This window comes from Fukomys damarensis, unplaced genomic scaffold (genome assembly GCF_012274545.1).
Source record: "Fukomys damarensis isolate Sample0158 unplaced genomic scaffold, DMR_v1.0_HiC HiC_scaffold_16, whole genome shotgun sequence".
Classification (NCBI taxonomy): domain Eukaryota; kingdom Metazoa; phylum Chordata; class Mammalia; order Rodentia; family Bathyergidae; genus Fukomys; species Fukomys damarensis.
In genome coordinates this window covers 118,858,373-118,874,942 of record NW_022900928.1, presented here as the reverse complement: position 1 = coordinate 118,874,942, position 16,570 = coordinate 118,858,373, and the positions used below count along the sequence as shown (strand labels likewise).

At 52.8% G+C, this 16,570-nt stretch overlaps 1 protein-coding gene across 3 annotated transcripts in view; it reads left to right on the top strand.

Annotated features, from left to right (window-relative positions):
• Positions 1 to 16,570, top strand: part of Cfap65 (cilia and flagella associated protein 65) — a 36,754-nt gene that overhangs the window by 17,852 nt on the left and 2,332 nt on the right. Inside the window, exons 13-31 of one of the 3 annotated variants that reach the window (XM_033764647.1) lie at positions 812 to 1,057; positions 1,509 to 1,733; positions 2,623 to 2,781; positions 2,989 to 3,139; positions 3,571 to 3,699; positions 4,680 to 4,893; positions 5,194 to 5,322; positions 8,603 to 8,779; positions 9,048 to 9,114; positions 9,287 to 9,397; positions 11,360 to 11,551; positions 11,652 to 11,810; positions 12,909 to 13,052; positions 13,261 to 13,374; positions 13,571 to 13,678; positions 14,733 to 14,777; positions 15,016 to 15,218; positions 15,553 to 15,681; positions 16,254 to 16,570. The exon at positions 16,254 to 16,570 is cut by the window's right edge and continues 3 nt beyond it. In XM_033764647.1, the coding sequence (XP_033620538.1) occupies positions 812 to 1,057; positions 1,509 to 1,733; positions 2,623 to 2,781; positions 2,989 to 3,139; positions 3,571 to 3,699; positions 4,680 to 4,893; positions 5,194 to 5,322; positions 8,603 to 8,779; positions 9,048 to 9,114; positions 9,287 to 9,397; positions 11,360 to 11,551; positions 11,652 to 11,810; positions 12,909 to 13,052; positions 13,261 to 13,374; positions 13,571 to 13,678; positions 14,733 to 14,777; positions 15,016 to 15,218; positions 15,553 to 15,681; positions 16,254 to 16,570 (3,019 nt within the window). Of the gene's footprint in view, positions 1 to 811; positions 1,058 to 1,508; positions 1,734 to 2,622; positions 2,782 to 2,988; positions 3,140 to 3,570; positions 3,700 to 4,679; positions 4,894 to 5,193; positions 5,323 to 8,602; positions 8,780 to 9,047; positions 9,115 to 9,286; positions 9,398 to 11,359; positions 11,552 to 11,651; positions 11,811 to 12,908; positions 13,053 to 13,260; positions 13,375 to 13,570; positions 13,679 to 14,732; positions 14,778 to 15,015; positions 15,219 to 15,552; positions 15,764 to 16,253 lie in introns of those variants that run through there. The other 2 variants (XM_010611869.2, XM_010611870.1) reach the window with 2 other exon arrangements.

Genomic DNA, 16,570 nt, shown 5'->3' with positions numbered 1-16,570 from the left:
TATCGCTACCCACAGCTTTTTCATCAGTCTTTTTGATGGAAAGGTACCATCTGGAGACAGTGGCTTGGGGTGATTCCATTCCCCCCACCAGCTACACTTCTGCCCTTCAACCCCCCACCCCCCAGTCCAGCTCACAGGCCGCCCCTTCCCAGCTCACGGGGTCCGCAGCTCCCCTGTCCTCTCCCTTGGCTCCTCCCCTCTCCCATGGTCTGCAGCCTTTCCCAGAGTGCAGCAGAGGCCAGCCCTGTTGCTCCCACACCCACTCATGCACTTGCATTTGTTGCCCTAGATAGGTAGGAACTTGGGTCAGGGACTGTGAGCCTTGTGTTTCGTAGCCTGCCCAGCTCTTAGCCTAGGGCTGGCCACACCCTGGATCCTCAAGGAGAGTGTGTGAGCTGGGATTTGAGGTGGGCTCCCTTTAGCAACCTGCATGAGAATCACATAGAAGGAGCTGCAGACCCTCGAGCTACTGGACCCGGATCTCGGAAAATAGTTCTCCCAAGGGTGAAGACACTGTGGACTGAAATGACCTCTCCTCTAAACATAACAGACCTTGGAGGCCTATGTTGCTCCGATACACAGGGCCACCCCATATCCGTATTTGGAGGTCTCCCGAGGACGTGCATTCTCTGAGCCAGGCTATGGTTTCTTTCACCTCCCTACTCCCAGGGTGTCAGCTGTGCTGTAAGCAGGCATTGTGGATCTCCTGGGGGACAACCCTGCCCAAACAGACGTACATCCTGAGTGTGTACTTGGAGGATGGGAATCTGAGCAGAGTTCCTCTATTCTTCCTCTTCTCTCCGACCCCTAGCTATTTCCAGCAGTGTCCCCTGGCAAGCCCTCCTACCGCAGCCTGCTCCTGGTCAACAAAGGCTCCATGTTGCTGACCTTCAGCCTGACCCCCAACAGCAGTTCAGACATCACCCTGCGGCCCACCACGGGCCTCATAGCCCCCAGGGCCCACCAGATCTTCCTCATCAGCACCTACCCCAAGGGTACCTCCTGGAAGCAGCACATTTTCTACCTGGAGTTCAATTTTGGCTCCCAGTATCTCAAGGTAGGAGGCGGGGGGGTTGGAATCATCCATAATCCAAAACTTCTTGATCTGGGGTTGGCCTTCAGGAGTCCACAAAGTCGTATCCCAGGGGGAAAGCCCTTGGCTCATCTATGAACAACTCTGCCACCCCTCAGGGCCTTGCTCATCCCTCTTATGGAGTCTAGGACCAACACTGAGGATACAGAGGCCCCAGACTCACTCCTGCAAGTGGGAGAGAGGTGCTTGGAGGCAGCCCAGATGTAGGGTCTGGATGGGGTACCCATGACTGAGCCCACAAAATGGTCTGTCCCCTCCCCTCTCAGTCCCTGAGTTCCTTCCTGTCTGCTTGTGTCAGAGGCTGCCATACCCAGGTTGGCAGATGGCCTTTGCTGCCCACTTATGGCTTCCTGGGTGTGGAGGGAAGCCAGCTCACAAGGTGAGGTCAGGCACTGCCCTCCTTCCTTTGGCCCAGGAGGTGAGCATGCAAAGTAGAGAGGAGCCATTGCAGCTGAAGCTGGACACCTGTAAATGTGTCTTCTTCAAACCCACCTGGGCGGGCTGCTCCTCCACCAGCCCCTTCACCTTCCACAACCCCTCACGCCTGCCTCTGGAGTTTGAGTGGAGGGTCTCCCAGCAACACCAAAAGACTTTGGCCGTCGAGCCCTCTAAGGGGGTGATCCAGCCCAATGAGCGTCTTGTGAGTGCCCTGGCCCATTGCTACGGGTGGGAGAGGGAGGGCCCCTCCCTTCACCTTCATCCTCTGTCACTTGTGGCTTTCACTGGCTGTGATGCTCACCTAACCCTTCCATCCACAATCCCCTCCCCTAACTGCGAGGAGGTATTGTCACCACCTCCCTCACCCCATTCCACAGTGAACTGAGACTTGGGGGAAAAGTCCTTTGCTAAGATCAAGGTTAAGAAGTGCAGAGCGGGGAATGGAATCAGTTTCTGACATCAGGGCCCAGCACATGTCCATGCTCCATCATCCACAGGCCCCAAAGCTGTAGATTACTGGTAGCGTGGCTTGGAGTAGTAGCTGGACTTGGGGTCAACTGGGTGGCCCTCCGTAAAGGGTGAGGAAGGGGATTCCAAGAGGTGCAACTGAAGCATGAAGGGGGACACAGCCTGGGACCCAGAACAGCGTATCTTATCCCTAGTCTAGGGCCTTACAGGCCAATTGACTTGGAGCAAGACCCAACACATGGCTTCCCTAAGAGCCCAAGGACAGTAAGTAGTGACAGAAGGGATCAGACTGACTCAGGAGTTGGCCTTGAGCATTCCCACCCCTGCCCCTACCCTCACCAGCTGTCTGACCCTGGACCAGTTACTGGACTTCTCCAGTTTCTCATTACAAAACAATCCTTGAAAATAATACCACTGACCTGTCGTGAGGATCAGGAGATCAGGGTGGAGGGGCTTAGGGAAATAACATGCTCTATGATGTATGTAGAGTGCCTGGGTCAGGGTAGATACTCAGGAAGTGTGACTAAAGCTTGACACCCTGCAATGGGACCTTCACCAGCCAGAAGCCCCAGGGCAAGGGCATTCTGGAGGCCCCCATACAGCGACCATCTCTGTGACCCCAGACGCTGACATGGATCTTCAGCCCATTGGAGGAGACAAAATACCTGTTCCGAGTAGGGATGTGGGTCTGGGAAGCTGGCCTGCCCCCAGATGCCAAGCCCCCTGCCACTACGCACTACATGGTCCGACTGGTGGGCTTGGGTGTCACCAGCAGCCTCTCTGTGAGTGGGAGGCCCTGGTGGTGGGGGGTGGGGTGGGGGAGGAAAGGCTCCAGGTGCCCAACTGGAAGAGGGCAAGGGAAGAAGCCTTCCGTCTCCCCTGCCTGGACCTCTGGACCTGCCCTTGCTTGGGGGATGCTCAGAGGATGGGGCCAGACAGCAGGGCTGGGGGACTAGGGGTCCCTCAGCAGCTTTTGGCTGTGGCTTCAGGCAGAGGCAAAGGAGCTGGACTTTGGGACCCTACTGGTGGACAGCAAGCAGTCCAGGAATCTGGTGCTCCTGAACAATGGCAACTGCGCCCTCTACTACCGCCTATACCTGGAGCAGCGTAGCCCCGAGGGCCTTGACCGTGATCCGCCGGGTACTGGAGCTGGGCTGGACTGGGGTCAGGGGACATAGCAGTAAATGCAGCAGGGGGGGTGTCCAGGGCTATTGCCTAAGACAGGATACTACACCATGGCTGTGTTAGATTAAGAAGAGTTTAAATCCCAGTGTTTCCACTTCATAGCTGTGTGCCTTGGGCACGTGACTAGGACTCTCTGAGCCTCAGCTTCCTCGGCTGTGAAATGACACCCAACTCCCTCACAGGGCTGCTAGGTGGGGAAAAGTGCTTAGCAGGTGCCAATGACACAGAGAAGTGTGGTCCCCTCTGTCCCAGCCTGGGAGGAGGGTTCTGCTCCGTTTCCTGACTCAGGGCCAGGGTTGTGCTGGCCCAAGGAGGGTATGTGAGATGGAGCAGAAGAGGCCAGGCCGCCTCTGCCCACTGACCCTACTTGTACCACCCCTGAGCAGCTCTGCAGCTGGACCATTCTGAGGGGAGCATGCCACCGCACTCCCGGGACACCATCAGCCTGACTGCCTGCCCCAAATACAGGTCGCAGTACTCCTGGACCATCAGCTACTCTCTCCTGTCCCACAGAGGTACCTGGGCACTCAGCATGGAGAGTCAGGGCCAGGGAGGACAGAAGGGAAGGGGAAGAACAGTGTGAGGCAGGGCTGGGGTGTGCCACAGACAGAGCAGGGGTGTGCCAGACTGTGCCTTTGGGTGTCTGCTGTGGGTGCCGCCTCTGTGTGAGTGTCCATACACACCTGTGCCTGAGCTTCGAAAGGCTAGGGAATGTGCTGATTTCCAGTGGGATCTTAGATCCTCAGCCTTGCTGGGCCTCAGCTTTCTTCTCAATCAAACGAAACTGTTATTAACCTGCCCTGTGGCAAGCAGGAAGTTGAGCAGGCACCAGAAGAATCCTGACTCAATGGGATTTGATCCAGCACTTAGTAGTTGGGTAGTTTTAGCAAGCTGTTCACCTTCTTGTGCCTCAATTTCCTCATAAAATGGGGATAGCAATGGCATACAGGCCAAAAAAAAGGGGGGGGATGAAATAATGACATGTGCTACCACATAGAGGAAGTTTGAAAACATGATCCTGAGTTAAAAGGAGCCAGTCACAAAAGCCACACATAATGGTTCCATTTATATGAAACGTCTAGAATAGACAAAAACAGACAGGCAGAAAGTAGATGCCTGGTTGCCGGGAGGGGTAAGTGGGGAAGTGATGTCTAATTAGCGCTGCTGTCTTCTGCAGGTGATGGAAACTTTCTAAAATTAGATAGTGGAGATGGTTGCGCAACTCTATGCATATACAAAAATCACTGGCTTACATGTGTTAAAAGGGTAGATTTTACAGTAAATAAATCATGCCTCAATAAAACTGTTGCTGAAAATTAGTTTTAAAACCACGGTGCCCATTAAATGCAAAGATGTGTGTCAAGTACTTAGGACTGTACCTGGCACAGAAAAATAGCAGGTAATGGTTGGCCGCCCTTGGAACTGTCCCAGAGCCTGAGGCATTGCTCTGAGAGGGAGGTGAGCACTCTCCTCTCTCCCACACATGTGCCCCCAGATAACAAGGTTGGTGAGAAGCAGGAGCTGTGTCAAGTCTCCCTGCTGGCCGTGTACCCCTTACTCTCCATCCTGGATGCCTGCCCCATGGGCGGGGCGGAGGGCATCACCCGGAAGCACCTGTGGCACCTCTTCTCTCTGGACACCCTTAATAGTTACTTGGCGTGTGACCCCACCCCCTGTGAGCTCACCTACAAGGTGCCCACCCGGCACAGGTGAGCTGGGCCAGAGGGAGTGGGGCTTTTTGGGGATGTTCACGGAGCTGTCTTCCCATGCCCAGCACCAGGCCTGTCCAAGAAGCTGCTTCCCGTCTCTGGGGGAGGGGACCCCAAGTTCTTACCCCTCCCTGGAAGAGACTGGAGGTCTGAAGAGTTGGCCCATCCCTGCCTCTGAGCCCCAGATTCTCTGATCCCTACCTTTGAGGGGATGAGGCGTGCCCAAGCCAGCCATCCTTGGGAGAGCCCCACCCTATCCCCATCCCCAGCTCTGAACCCAGGGCTTTCTCTGCTTTACAGCATGACTCAGATCCCCCCGGTCTATACTCCTTTGAAACTTGACTTCAATTTTGGAGCGGCGCCCCTCAAGGCCCAGCCCTCTGTGGTGCTCCTGGCCATGAAGAACAGTGGAGTGGTGCCCTTGGACTGGTATGGCTGGCCTGGAGGGGCTTGGGGTTGGCCCTAGAGGTCAGGAGGGTAGAAGAGCCACTTCCTCTTGTCAATGGGAGACCTGCTGGATGGGTGTCTGCCAGGAGTGGGCCCCTCCCTGATGATGGAGTATGGGAGCCCAGCAGGTCCAGAAGCACTTGGGACCTGTCACTGTGACCCATGTGTTAATGGACTCAGGACAGAGTGGACTTGCTCTGATTAAGACTGGTGTAGCTAGCTGGGTGTGGTGGCGCATTCCTGTAATCCCAGCACTGGGGAGGCTTGAGGCAGGAGGATCGCTGTGAGTTCAAGACCAGCCTGGGCTACATAGTGAGTTCCAGGTCAGTCCCAACTACATAGTGAGACCCTGTCTCAAAAAAACAAACAAACAAAAAAATACTGGTGTAGCTGTCTTAATGACTGAATGAATGAGAAGCAGTTATTCAGCCCTGCTGCACAGCAGGCACTGTGTTTTGCCAGCTTCCATCTGCAGAGGTTCCCAGCCGAGAGAGGGCTGAAGCTCAGCAGGCTCAGCATTCGGCCAAGGCCTCTCAGCTATTAATAGGCAGAGCCAGGTTCAAACCCTTCTGCGTCCAACTCCAGCTCCCTGCTTACACTGTTAGTAAGACAGCTCTGAGGGGCTCATGAATACCAGGAATATCTAGGTGCTGGCCGCCTGGCAGATTCTACTTCAGCCACAGGGGGCCAGGCCTGGTGCTCCACCTCCCTGTGCCCCACCTTTGTCCCATGGGGCCCAGCCCTGGTGCCCAGTCCACATCCTGTCCCCATGCCAGGGCTTGCTCTTGTGCCTCCTCCCTGCCTCTGCCATGCGCCTGGATTTCCTGGTAAACGTCCTTTAGGTGACTTCCAATTTTGCCTGGCTAGTGAGAGGTGGAAAAGGAGGGTCCCCAGCCCAGGCGTGACGGGAGGGCGGGAGAGAGTGGGAACCCACTGGCAGGGACATCTGTGATGGGAAACCTGCCCACCGAAGCAGAGGAAGTCCTGGGGGGCGGGGGCCAAGGGAGGGTGGAGGCTGCAGTGTCAGGTGTGCTCTGATTGCCCCCTTCCCACCCTCCGAGGGGGAGTGAGACAGTGAAACTGGCTCTTGAGGTGAGGTGGGTCTGTCTGAGAAGGGCAGGGCTGTGAGTACCCCAGGGCTTCCGGCTCAGAGTCACTGTGGCAGCTTGGCAGGGCAGCTGGTCTGGGACGTGAGGCCTGGCTGCCTCTCCAGCTCTGCCATTCACTGGGCTCTGAAGCAGGCCCGAAGCCAAGCCGAGGGCGTCGGCTCCTGGAGTGGCGCAGGGCATTTAGGGAGTCACGGATGCTGTGTGTTTGGGTAGCAGCAGCTCAGCTCACGCTCTCTGTGGAGAGGGTCCAGGCTGCTGAAAACCAAGGTGGGAGGAAGCCCAGGCAGCGTGCCTGACAGCAGGGGATCATTTGAGGTACAGGAAGGCAGGCCATGCTTCTGCAGGTTTCCGAGGGGCCTGGCTCTCCAGTGCCTTCTGTGTTGTTGAGTTTCCTTTCAATTTCTTAGAAGGCTATTTTTACAAATTCTCGCCTGTCTCTGCTGAGCTCAGACAGAACAGACAGGCTTTATTCCTGCCAGGACCGGTCAGACTGGAGACTTGGCTGGGAGGAGGCGGCAGGGAGGACTTCCCCAAGTGGGAAGGGGAGCCCCCCAGGAAGCTGGGAGCCATACTGCTCCTCCTGCAGATGCCTCTGCTCCACTTGGCCCCGGGATGTCTCGAATCTTGCATTAAGCAAAGGGTTCCTACAGATGTCACATGTGCTGGTCAGTGTCACCTGTTCACTTTTGCGCTTTCTGTTTATTCTCCTGGCTAAACCTCTGTGGGTTTTCCCAGTTGCATTTTTTGCCACTGCAAAAAAAAAAAAAAGTTGTAATGAATACCGTGTGTGTGTGTGTGTGTGTGTGTGTGTGTGTGTGTGTGTGTGTGGTGTATACTTTTATTGCTGCAGGTTAATTCCCCCAGAATGGAATTTCTAGGTCAAAGGGCATACACTTTTTTTCTAATAGATGCTTCTAAAACTACTTCCAAAATGTTGAAGCATTTCCTTCTCTCCTGCCTATGTTTGTATATTTCAGGGTTTCTGTTCTTTTAAAACTTAATAGCATTTGCTATAACTTGTCCTTAACATTTCCAATGTAAAAAAATTTGAGACCAATTCCTCCATTTTTCCGCCTCCTGTTGAAGTTTTTCAGCCCACCCGCCCTTTTCTCCTCTTTTTTTTTTTTTTTTTTTTTTTGTACCGGGGATCAAACTTAGGACCTTGTGCTTGCGAGGCAGGCATAGTGCTGTTCTTCTTCCTCTTTCTCCTGCCCTGAATCTCTTTTTCTTTTCTGGATTGTTCTTTGTTTACATTGTTGGCCTAGTTTTCTGCTAGAGCCAGTTCTGAGGCATCTCAGAACTGAGAGCAAAGGATTCTCCTTTTAAACTATGACCTCGGGACCCTCTGTCACTCGTTTTGTCAGCTAAGCATATTGTCTACTTTCCTTTGGTATGAGCACTTGCATGGCATTTACTCTATACACCCTTGCTTGTTAAAATAGTGCCAGTTGGACATGGCGGTGCATGCCCAGCATTTTGGGAGGCTGAGGCAGGAGGATCACAGACTCAAGCCCAGTGTGGTCAAGTTAGTGAGACTCTGTTTCAAAATAAAGAAGGGTTAGTGTGGGGCTGGGGATTTAGTTCAGTGGTTCCACCGCCTGCTTCACAAGCATGAGGACCTGAGTTCGATCCCCAGTACCAAAAAAAAAGAAGGGTTAGTGTGAAGACTCTGAATTCAATCTCTTAACACCACACATACAAAAAAAGTGCTATCCAAGCTGGCTGTGCCTGAGGTAGCCTCAGCAATCTCCCTCTCAGGGGCCTCTGGACAGGCTGCCCTGCCAGCATTTCCAGGAGCCTCAACTGGCCCCTTCCTAAGAGCTATATCAAAGATGGGTTAGCGTCCTACTCTAAATGGCCCTCTATAACTAGCAACCCACTCAACCCCTGGCACCCACAGAAGAGGCCCCAATCTTTACTTCTCCTTTAGCCACTGTGGCCATGCTTCTGTTCCAAGGTTTGGGGGCCATTAGGGAATGAGAATCCATACCAGCCACATCCCTCAGCCAGGCATGGGGATGGAGTGCAGGGCGCATGACAGGTCCCCATCTGTCCTGCAGGGCTCGGAGCTCAGAGCTTGGTGTACTCCTGACCCTCTGCCTGGCCCATTCTTTGCACATCACTACTGCCCCTTGCTTCGCACCCCTCTGCAGGGCCTTCCTCTTTCCCAGTGACCAGCGGATTGGTTTGGAACCATGGGCAGAGCAAGTAGAGTTTGACTGCACTGAGCTCCACCAAATGCGCATAGAGGACAATCACATCTTCTCTATCAGCCCCAAGGCTGGGAGCCTGAGCCCTGGGCAGGAGCAGATTGTGGAGTTCAAATACAGGTGCTTCTCCATCCCCTGCCCTGCTCTTCTGTTCTCTGAGGTCCCCTGGCCTTGCACTGTGGAGCTCCAGAACAATTCAAATGGGCACCCTGTGGGGGAACCTTCTTCCCACATGGTGGGGCGGCCTAATGCCCTTCTTGCACTGTTCCAACTCAGGGGAAAGCTGCTCCCAGGGTGGCTCAAAGCCCCAGGCATATCATGTCCATTTGTTCTCTCACTTGCACCAGGGATCAAAAATTCACTTCTGGATGTGTCTCCTCCCTTTTAGCCACCTGTTCATCGGCACTGATCGCCTCCCCGTGCTCTTCAAGGTGTCCCACGGCCGGGAGATCCTGGTGAGGCCCCAGCATTCTGGTCCTGCCCTCCTGGTCGCAGGCTTGAGGATGGGCTTGCTGGACAACCAAGAGGAGCACGGCACAGGGCTCCCCTGGGAGCTGGGGTCCAGATCTCTCTGCTGCATATGCACTTCTTGCCAAAGTTGCTACCCATTAGGCGTTTCATTTACAGCTAAATTTCGTAGGCGTGACAGTGAAGCCGGAGCAGAAGTATGTGCATTTCACCTCCACCACTCACCAGTTCATGCCTGTCTCCATCGGTGACATGCTCCCCCCGCGGCAGGTCAGTGGGCTGGATCATCCTGGTTGCCAAGAGGGTTCAGTGCTTATCTCTGCGTGTCTGTGTTGTCCCTTGACAGGGTGACAAAGACACCGCCCTCCAGAAGCATCTCAGAGGTAGGGTTGGCAGGTTGAACCCCCAGACTAGATGAGTGGGAAGACCCTAGGCAAGAGGCTTCAGTTCTCTTTTGCCAGACTCAGTTTTCATGCAAAAATGGGTGACTTTTCTCCTCTGGCACATGACTCTTCAAACTAATTTGACCATGAACCATACTAATACATTTTATATTTATGTGGCTTACATGGCACTATTTACACACATCGGCAAGCAAAACAGAAATATCACAAATATATATGTAGGCTATCACATGCAATGAATGCTGCTTTCTTTTTTACTTTACTCTGTTCCATTTTTAAAATGCTGGCTATGACCTACTAACCTGGCACAGAATGCTCAGTAATAAGGCCAAGCCACCGTTTGGAAGTCATGGCTCCAAGGATATGTGATGGACCCGGGACGTGGATCCTTGGGAATCGTGAGCTTTTCTCTATTGATTGGAGGGAATCTGGTACCTTTGTTCTGAAAATGTATATCAGAACTCTCCCAGAAGGGGGCAGAATAGCCTCAGACACATTTCGCAGCTGTGAAATCTCTACCCATGTAGAAGCCCCTTGTGTTTCTGGGCAGGGGTCTCTAGTTTTTCAGCCCAGAGGCCAAGGAATGGGCTTCCTGGTCCTGAGAGGGAGTCTCCCAGCCCTGAGCTGTGTTCAGATCTATACACCATGTGCCAACCTGCCAGCTTCCCTGACTCAAGGCTGGGACAGAGACATCCAGGTTGAGCTGCAGGGGACGGGTAGTACTATTCGTGGAAAGGAGATAAATTGGGGCAGGGGGGAGTTAAGTTCCAAGAGAGGACTTTGGTTTTGGCCGAGTTTGAGATTCCTGTGAGACAACCAAGAGCTCTTGGCAGTAGAGGTTAATCGCAGTTGTCTTCATTCATTCTGGCTGCTATAACAAGTTACCATAGACTGAATGGCTCATAAAGAACAGAAATTTATTTCTTACCATTCTAAAGGCTGGAAAGTCCAAGAGGAGGCCCAGGCAGGTGTGGTGTTTGCAGGGCTTGTCCTCCTGGCTCGTAGATGGTATTTTCTCACTGTGTCCTCACATGGTGGAAGAAGCAAACAGGCTCCTTTGGGCTTTTACTAGGGCACTAAGCTCTCTCATGAGAGTTCCACCCTCATGACCTATTCACCTCCTAAAGACCCCACCTTTTAATATTGTTGCATTGGGGATTAGGTTTTAACATGAATTTTTTTAGAGGGGAGGCAAACAGTCAGCCCATAATGGCAGTCCTGGAGACCAAGGAGAACAAGGAAAGGGGTTCACGAACATTCCAGATGAACTCTTTACTCTCCCTGGCTTCAGTTTTCCTCACCTCTAAAAAGAAGGATTGGGCCAAAAGACCACTGCTTCTCCCAGGACGTTCTCTGGAGTCAGTCTTGAGGACCTCGGACCTTCCTTCCATCCCATTACTTGCATTGAGCAGAACTTCCTCTAATGGCAGACAGAGAAAGTCTTCATGGGGGACTAGAATGAGAGCCCATAAAATGATGAAAGGGCTGGATGGTTCCTACATGGGCTTTGCCCTAAATCTAAATCCTAACACTGAGGACACTCACAGTAGGGTTCCCTTAGAACTAGACAAAGGTAAGCTGAAGGCAAATAAGGTAAGCTACACCTTTCCAAATAAGATTACAGATTAACCTAAAATGTCACAGCCAAATATACAGCTGCATCCTTCTTAGATGATCAAGCCCTAAGGTTGTTAGAGGAGCTCAGGGACTCTCAGGGTGACATCATGGGGCTCAATCTGCCCTCTCGTAATGAATATAGTCTTGGGCTCTCTGGCCTGCAGTCCTGGGCTGGTATGGAGATCTCTTTATTCCACCCCCTTTCCCACAGATTTATGAGTTGTACAATGGTGGCTCAGTGCCTGTGACATATGAGGTCCAGACCAGCATCCTGTCACACATTCAGGAAAAAAATTTTGATCATCCCATCTTCTGCTGCCTCAACCCTAAAGGAGAGATCCAGCCAGGCACCACCACTCAGGTCTTATGGATCTTTTCACCCATTGAGGCCAAGACCTACATGGTGAGCAGCAGCCTGGATATATAGGGTGAGGACTGGAGCCATGGCTTCCTCGCCAGGCCTTGCTCTAGCCGGTCCCTACCACTCCATCCTTACTTCCCAGGTGGATGTGCCCATACACATCGTGGGATGGAACTCAGCCCTCATCCGTTTCCAGGGAGTGGGCTATGACCCTCATGTCATGGGGGACACAGCCCTGTTCCACAACATCTCCTCATGGGACAACAGCTCCATGTACTCTAGGCTGATGGTTCCTGAACAGGTGGGAGAAAAGGGAACTGGAAAGGCCTGAGGCTTTGAATGAGGCCTTGGAATCCTGAGTAGCCAGTACAGAGAGATGGGAAGGCTGGGGAGGAAGTGAGGGGGATGAGGAGGCAGGGATGTAAGAGTGAGACCAGGAGCCATCCTTCCTCTGGATTTAGGAGGGAGCACCAGCTCCATGAGAGGCTTATCCTGCCACCTAGTGCCCACATGTGTCCCTGCTGAAGTTGCTCCCCTGCTGCAGGGTCTCAATCCAACCTCTTTGGGGAGAGAAATAGGGGTGCTGGAGGTTTGGAAAGAAGTCCTACTATTCTATTTATTATCTTCATACCTAGGGGGATTTTGTTGAAAGATAACAGAGGTCAATGATACTACCTTTAGTTCACATACTTCTCATTGATGGGAAGCCTAATCCATTCATTCATCCACCCACGCATCCACGTACTATCCTTGCATGCATCTCTCTACTCACTTACTGATCTGTGTATCCAACCTGCCAGCCAGCCGGCTATGGGCCCATCCATCCAATCACTATCCGAATGCCCGCCCTTCCGTTCAGACCCTCCTAACTCCAGGATGAGCACTGTGAAAGCCCCAGGGACCAGAGAAGAGCCAGACAAAGCCCGAGCTCTGGAAGCACTCAGTGGCCCTTCTGCATGGTCTTTCCATACTTGTCCACCCACAGCTCCTGTTCTGTGCTCAGTGAAGATGCCAGCTGTTCATCCGTGTATTTACAACTATGCACCTGAGACTCAAATTATGTTGGCTTTAGTTCTAGCTCCTCTAAGCTAATTTTTACTCAATCCTTCCAAATTTATTTACATCATGGACTTTTGAGTGAGCTGTCTGGCTTTATCTCACCTCTGCATGTGAGAGGCATTTAGGAAACTCATTTATACTCTCTGAACCTCATAGCATATCTGTCAAAGGGAACAGCAGGGCAGACACGAACCCATGTCCTGAGTCCACTAGAAGGGTAAGATGCACGGGAAGCTCTTAACGGTACCTAGACAGTCAAAAGTACTCAGTAACTGGTAGTGAATGTGTGGTTATTATTTCTTCCCCTCCCAGAGTTCTGTTCTGTTGTCTCTACTGGCAGAATGTCTTCCTGTCCCAGCCTCATATCTCCCTGGGAAACATCCCTGTGCAGAGCAAGTGCAGCCGCCTCCTCTTTCTCAACAACATCTCCAAGAATGAGACGGTCATCTTTGCCTGGCAGCCAAGGCCTCTGCACTTTGGGGAGGTACGAGTCCTTGTGCCCCCAAAATCAGAACCTCCAGCAGGCACCTAGACTCATCCCACCCTGGCCTATCTCACTCCATCCTATTTCATGCCATCCTGTCCCATCCCCTCCCGTCTTGTCCCACCTCATCTCCTTCTGTCCCATCTTGTCCCATTCTATCCCATCCAATCCCATTCCTGCAAAACTCCAGAAACTCCTTTCTTAACAGATATCTGTGAGTCCCACGACAGGAGAGGTGGCCCCCGAGGAGACAGTCCCCTTGGTGGTAACTCTGAAGGCCTCAGTGCACGCCAGCTCCTACAGTGTGGACCTGGTATGCAAGGTAGGAACCAGCCACAGAGAGGAGAGGAGGGGAGGTACAGCTCCCAGCCCTGGGTTGGGGGAGACTCTGAGATCACAGACCCCCAGGGAGGCAGGAGCCAGCCATTGAGAGGGTGGGCACCCACAGTACAAGCCCGGGTCAAGCCCCGGCTGAGACCCTCCAGACCTGACCTGCTCTTGCCTTGCACTGGGCGCAGGTGTACCGGCAGGAACTCATGAGACAATACAACAAGGAGCTGCAGGAGTGGAAGGATGAGAAGGAGCGACAGGAGGTGGAGTTCACCATCACAGACAGGAAAGTGGAGGTAAGGAAGGCTCCGAGGGCCTCACACACCTGGGGGACAGAAGCAGTGGCTGAGGTGGCCCTTCATGCGAAACTGCCCTAAGAGCTTAGGTCCCATTCACTGGGCTCACATGGCACCTTCATAGCCATCCACGGTGACTTGGGGTAAAGAAGTCTGCTTACCATGAGTGACTGCTATGTACTAGGTACAGGGGACACAGGAAGCCACCCAGAGCTCACCCTCTGATGGCGGACACTGTGGAATAGTTGCCTCAGGTGCATACTCTGGAAACAGATCATACCAGGGTTTGATTCCTAACTTTGCCCAGTTTTAGTGCTGTGAAATGAGGGTAATAGGAATCTGGGATTTGCTTCAAGATAATGCAGAGGTGGAGGACAGGTGGGACAAATTGGCCATAAATTCCTAATTGTTAAAGCTGAGTAACCGAGCAGTGAAAGACTTTTTGTAGCATTTGTTCCCCTTTTTTAAATGAAATAAAAGATTTAAAATAGTTTTAAGGCAAGTGAAATAATCTGCTCTGTAGCAATGTCATGAGGTGGGCTACAACAGAGCCCATCTGTGAGAGTCCCCAAACATGGGCTATGGAGTGTCCAGTACTGAACACAAAATTCCCATTTGGTGCCTCCCTGATGTTACAGCCTTTCCATACTGGGGTTCTTGCCCCTCAGTCTCCTCTGAGTCCACCACCCTGAGCTCCCAGAAAGGCCCTGCTCCCTCTGAGCTCTGGCCAGTTTGACTACAGATCCCTTCCTGGGAGAATGAGGCAGAGACAGAGGAGGTATCTGTGTTCACTGCTTCCTTGTCTGGTTTAACTCTAGCCTGCTCACATCTGGTGGCATTTTCTTCTCTTTCCTTCACTTGGGTAGCAACACTGCCTCTCTCTCTCTACAGTAAGTGCTTCCCCAGGGAAGATTCTAGAATAGGGTGTGACTGGGAAGAACGCAAGAGAGCTTTGAACCAGAGCTGGTTTCGGGCCCTTGATATGCCAGGGAGGGGTTGGAAGGACAGATGTGGCCCAGGCCTGCATCTTCAGCAAGAGTCTCTGCTTCCACAGAAGAGAGCATACTGTACAGCCTGTGACCCTGTGAGGAGGTATAAGGTGAGTCCATGAGCCCAGGCCCATCTTTTTCGGATAACTTGGGAGTGTCCTTGCTTGTTCCCAGAGATACTTCCAACCCCTGGTGCTGCCTCCTAGAAGGGAAAGGCGAAGGTGCCAATGGATAGAACCATACCCCATGTGCCCCAGAAGGCCTGGTTGGGGGCTAGGCCAAAGAACCCATCGGTGATGAGAAGTGATCCCCAAGCCTCTGTCATCCACGCTTGTCCCTTTCCCAAAGACGCTGCCCCCCATCACGAACCAGCAGTCCCTCAGCCGGCCAGCCAGCTGGAATCTGCGGCTCACAAAGGAAGAGACGTCCTGGCCATGCCCTCAGCTACCCATGCCAGACATGCTCAGCCTGGGCCTCACTGCCAGAGCCCATGCCACCGACTACTTCCTGGCCAACTTTTTCTCAGAGTTTCCCTGCCACTTCTTGCACTGGTAAAGTCTTGGGGAGTCACAGATCTCCATCCTCTAGCCTCAGTCCCCTCATTCCAGAGTGGGGGCTGCCCAGAACCAACCTTTGTTGAGGGCTGAAGCAAGGACAGGGACAGAGGGACTCATTGAATACTGCTTGACCCAAAAAACCCACATTACTGCTGAGGCCTTTCTGAGGCTGGAGACAAAGCAGCCAGTGCCCTCTGGTGACACCCACCTTTCCACCACCCCCCAACTTGGAGCCTGTCTAGGTTCTGCACTGACCTGAGGGCTGGATGTGGCTCCCTGAATGCAGTAGCACTGTTGCAGCCACTCAGAGTATCATGGCCTATCCTAGGGATCTGCCAAAGAGGAAGACCCACAGGGGAGAGTCAGATGCTCCTGAAGAAGACTCCCCTAAAAATGAGGGCTCCGTTTCTAAGCAGAAGAAACAACTCCTTGTTGACTGCCTCACCACCATCATCAGGTACCCGCACTCTCCAGCTCCGTGCACCAAAGCCCCTTAAATTCTAACACATTCTTTCTTTTCTTTTCTTTTTGGTACCTGGGATCGAACTCAGGTCCTTGTGCTTTTGAGGCAGGTGGCAGAACCGCTGAGCTAAATCCCTGGACCAGCACATTCTTTCTTGAGAAATAGAACATCCTTGCAAGGTCCCTCTAATTGTGGGCCAGGATCTTCCAGAGAGTACAGCTCTAATGGGGCTGATAGAGAGATCCTTGGGGCTGAGACCTGAGTTCTGCCTGTCCCTGGGTACTAGATGAGAAATGGACCCAGTTCCCCATCTCTCCCTGGGGCCCTTATCTGTGTCATTCACAACGGCTATCTCTGTCTCATCTATATCATGTTTGCTTCTAAGAATCCATGGGGCCCAAAGATGCCTCTTTTCCAAAGAAAGGAAGAAGGGGGCAACTGACTGACCACTCCCTACTTCGTGAAAACAGTAGGCAAGAGTTTTCTCTTGAGAAGCCCTGAAGCCAGGCTCCTCAGGGCTTGCAAGGCCCCTCACTGAAGCCCATCTCCTTCTCTCTGCCACCCAGGGGCCTGCTAGAAGACAAGAACTTCCACAAGGCTGTGGACCAAAGCCTGGTGGAACAGGTGCCTTACTTCTGCCAGTTCTGGAATGAGCAGTCAGCCAGGTTTATGGTCCAAAACAGTCTGTACTCAGTGCCAACTCTGCCTCTGCCCTCCAGCAGCTTGGAGGACAGGAAAGGCAAGGAGCAGGAGAAGGATAAACAAAGATTGGGGAAGAAGGAAAAGGGAGAAGAGGAGAAGGGTGAGAAGGAAGAGGGGGAGCTGGGGGGGCTAAATGAGGAAGAAGAGACTGAAGAGGAGGAGGAGGAGGAGGAGGCAGAGG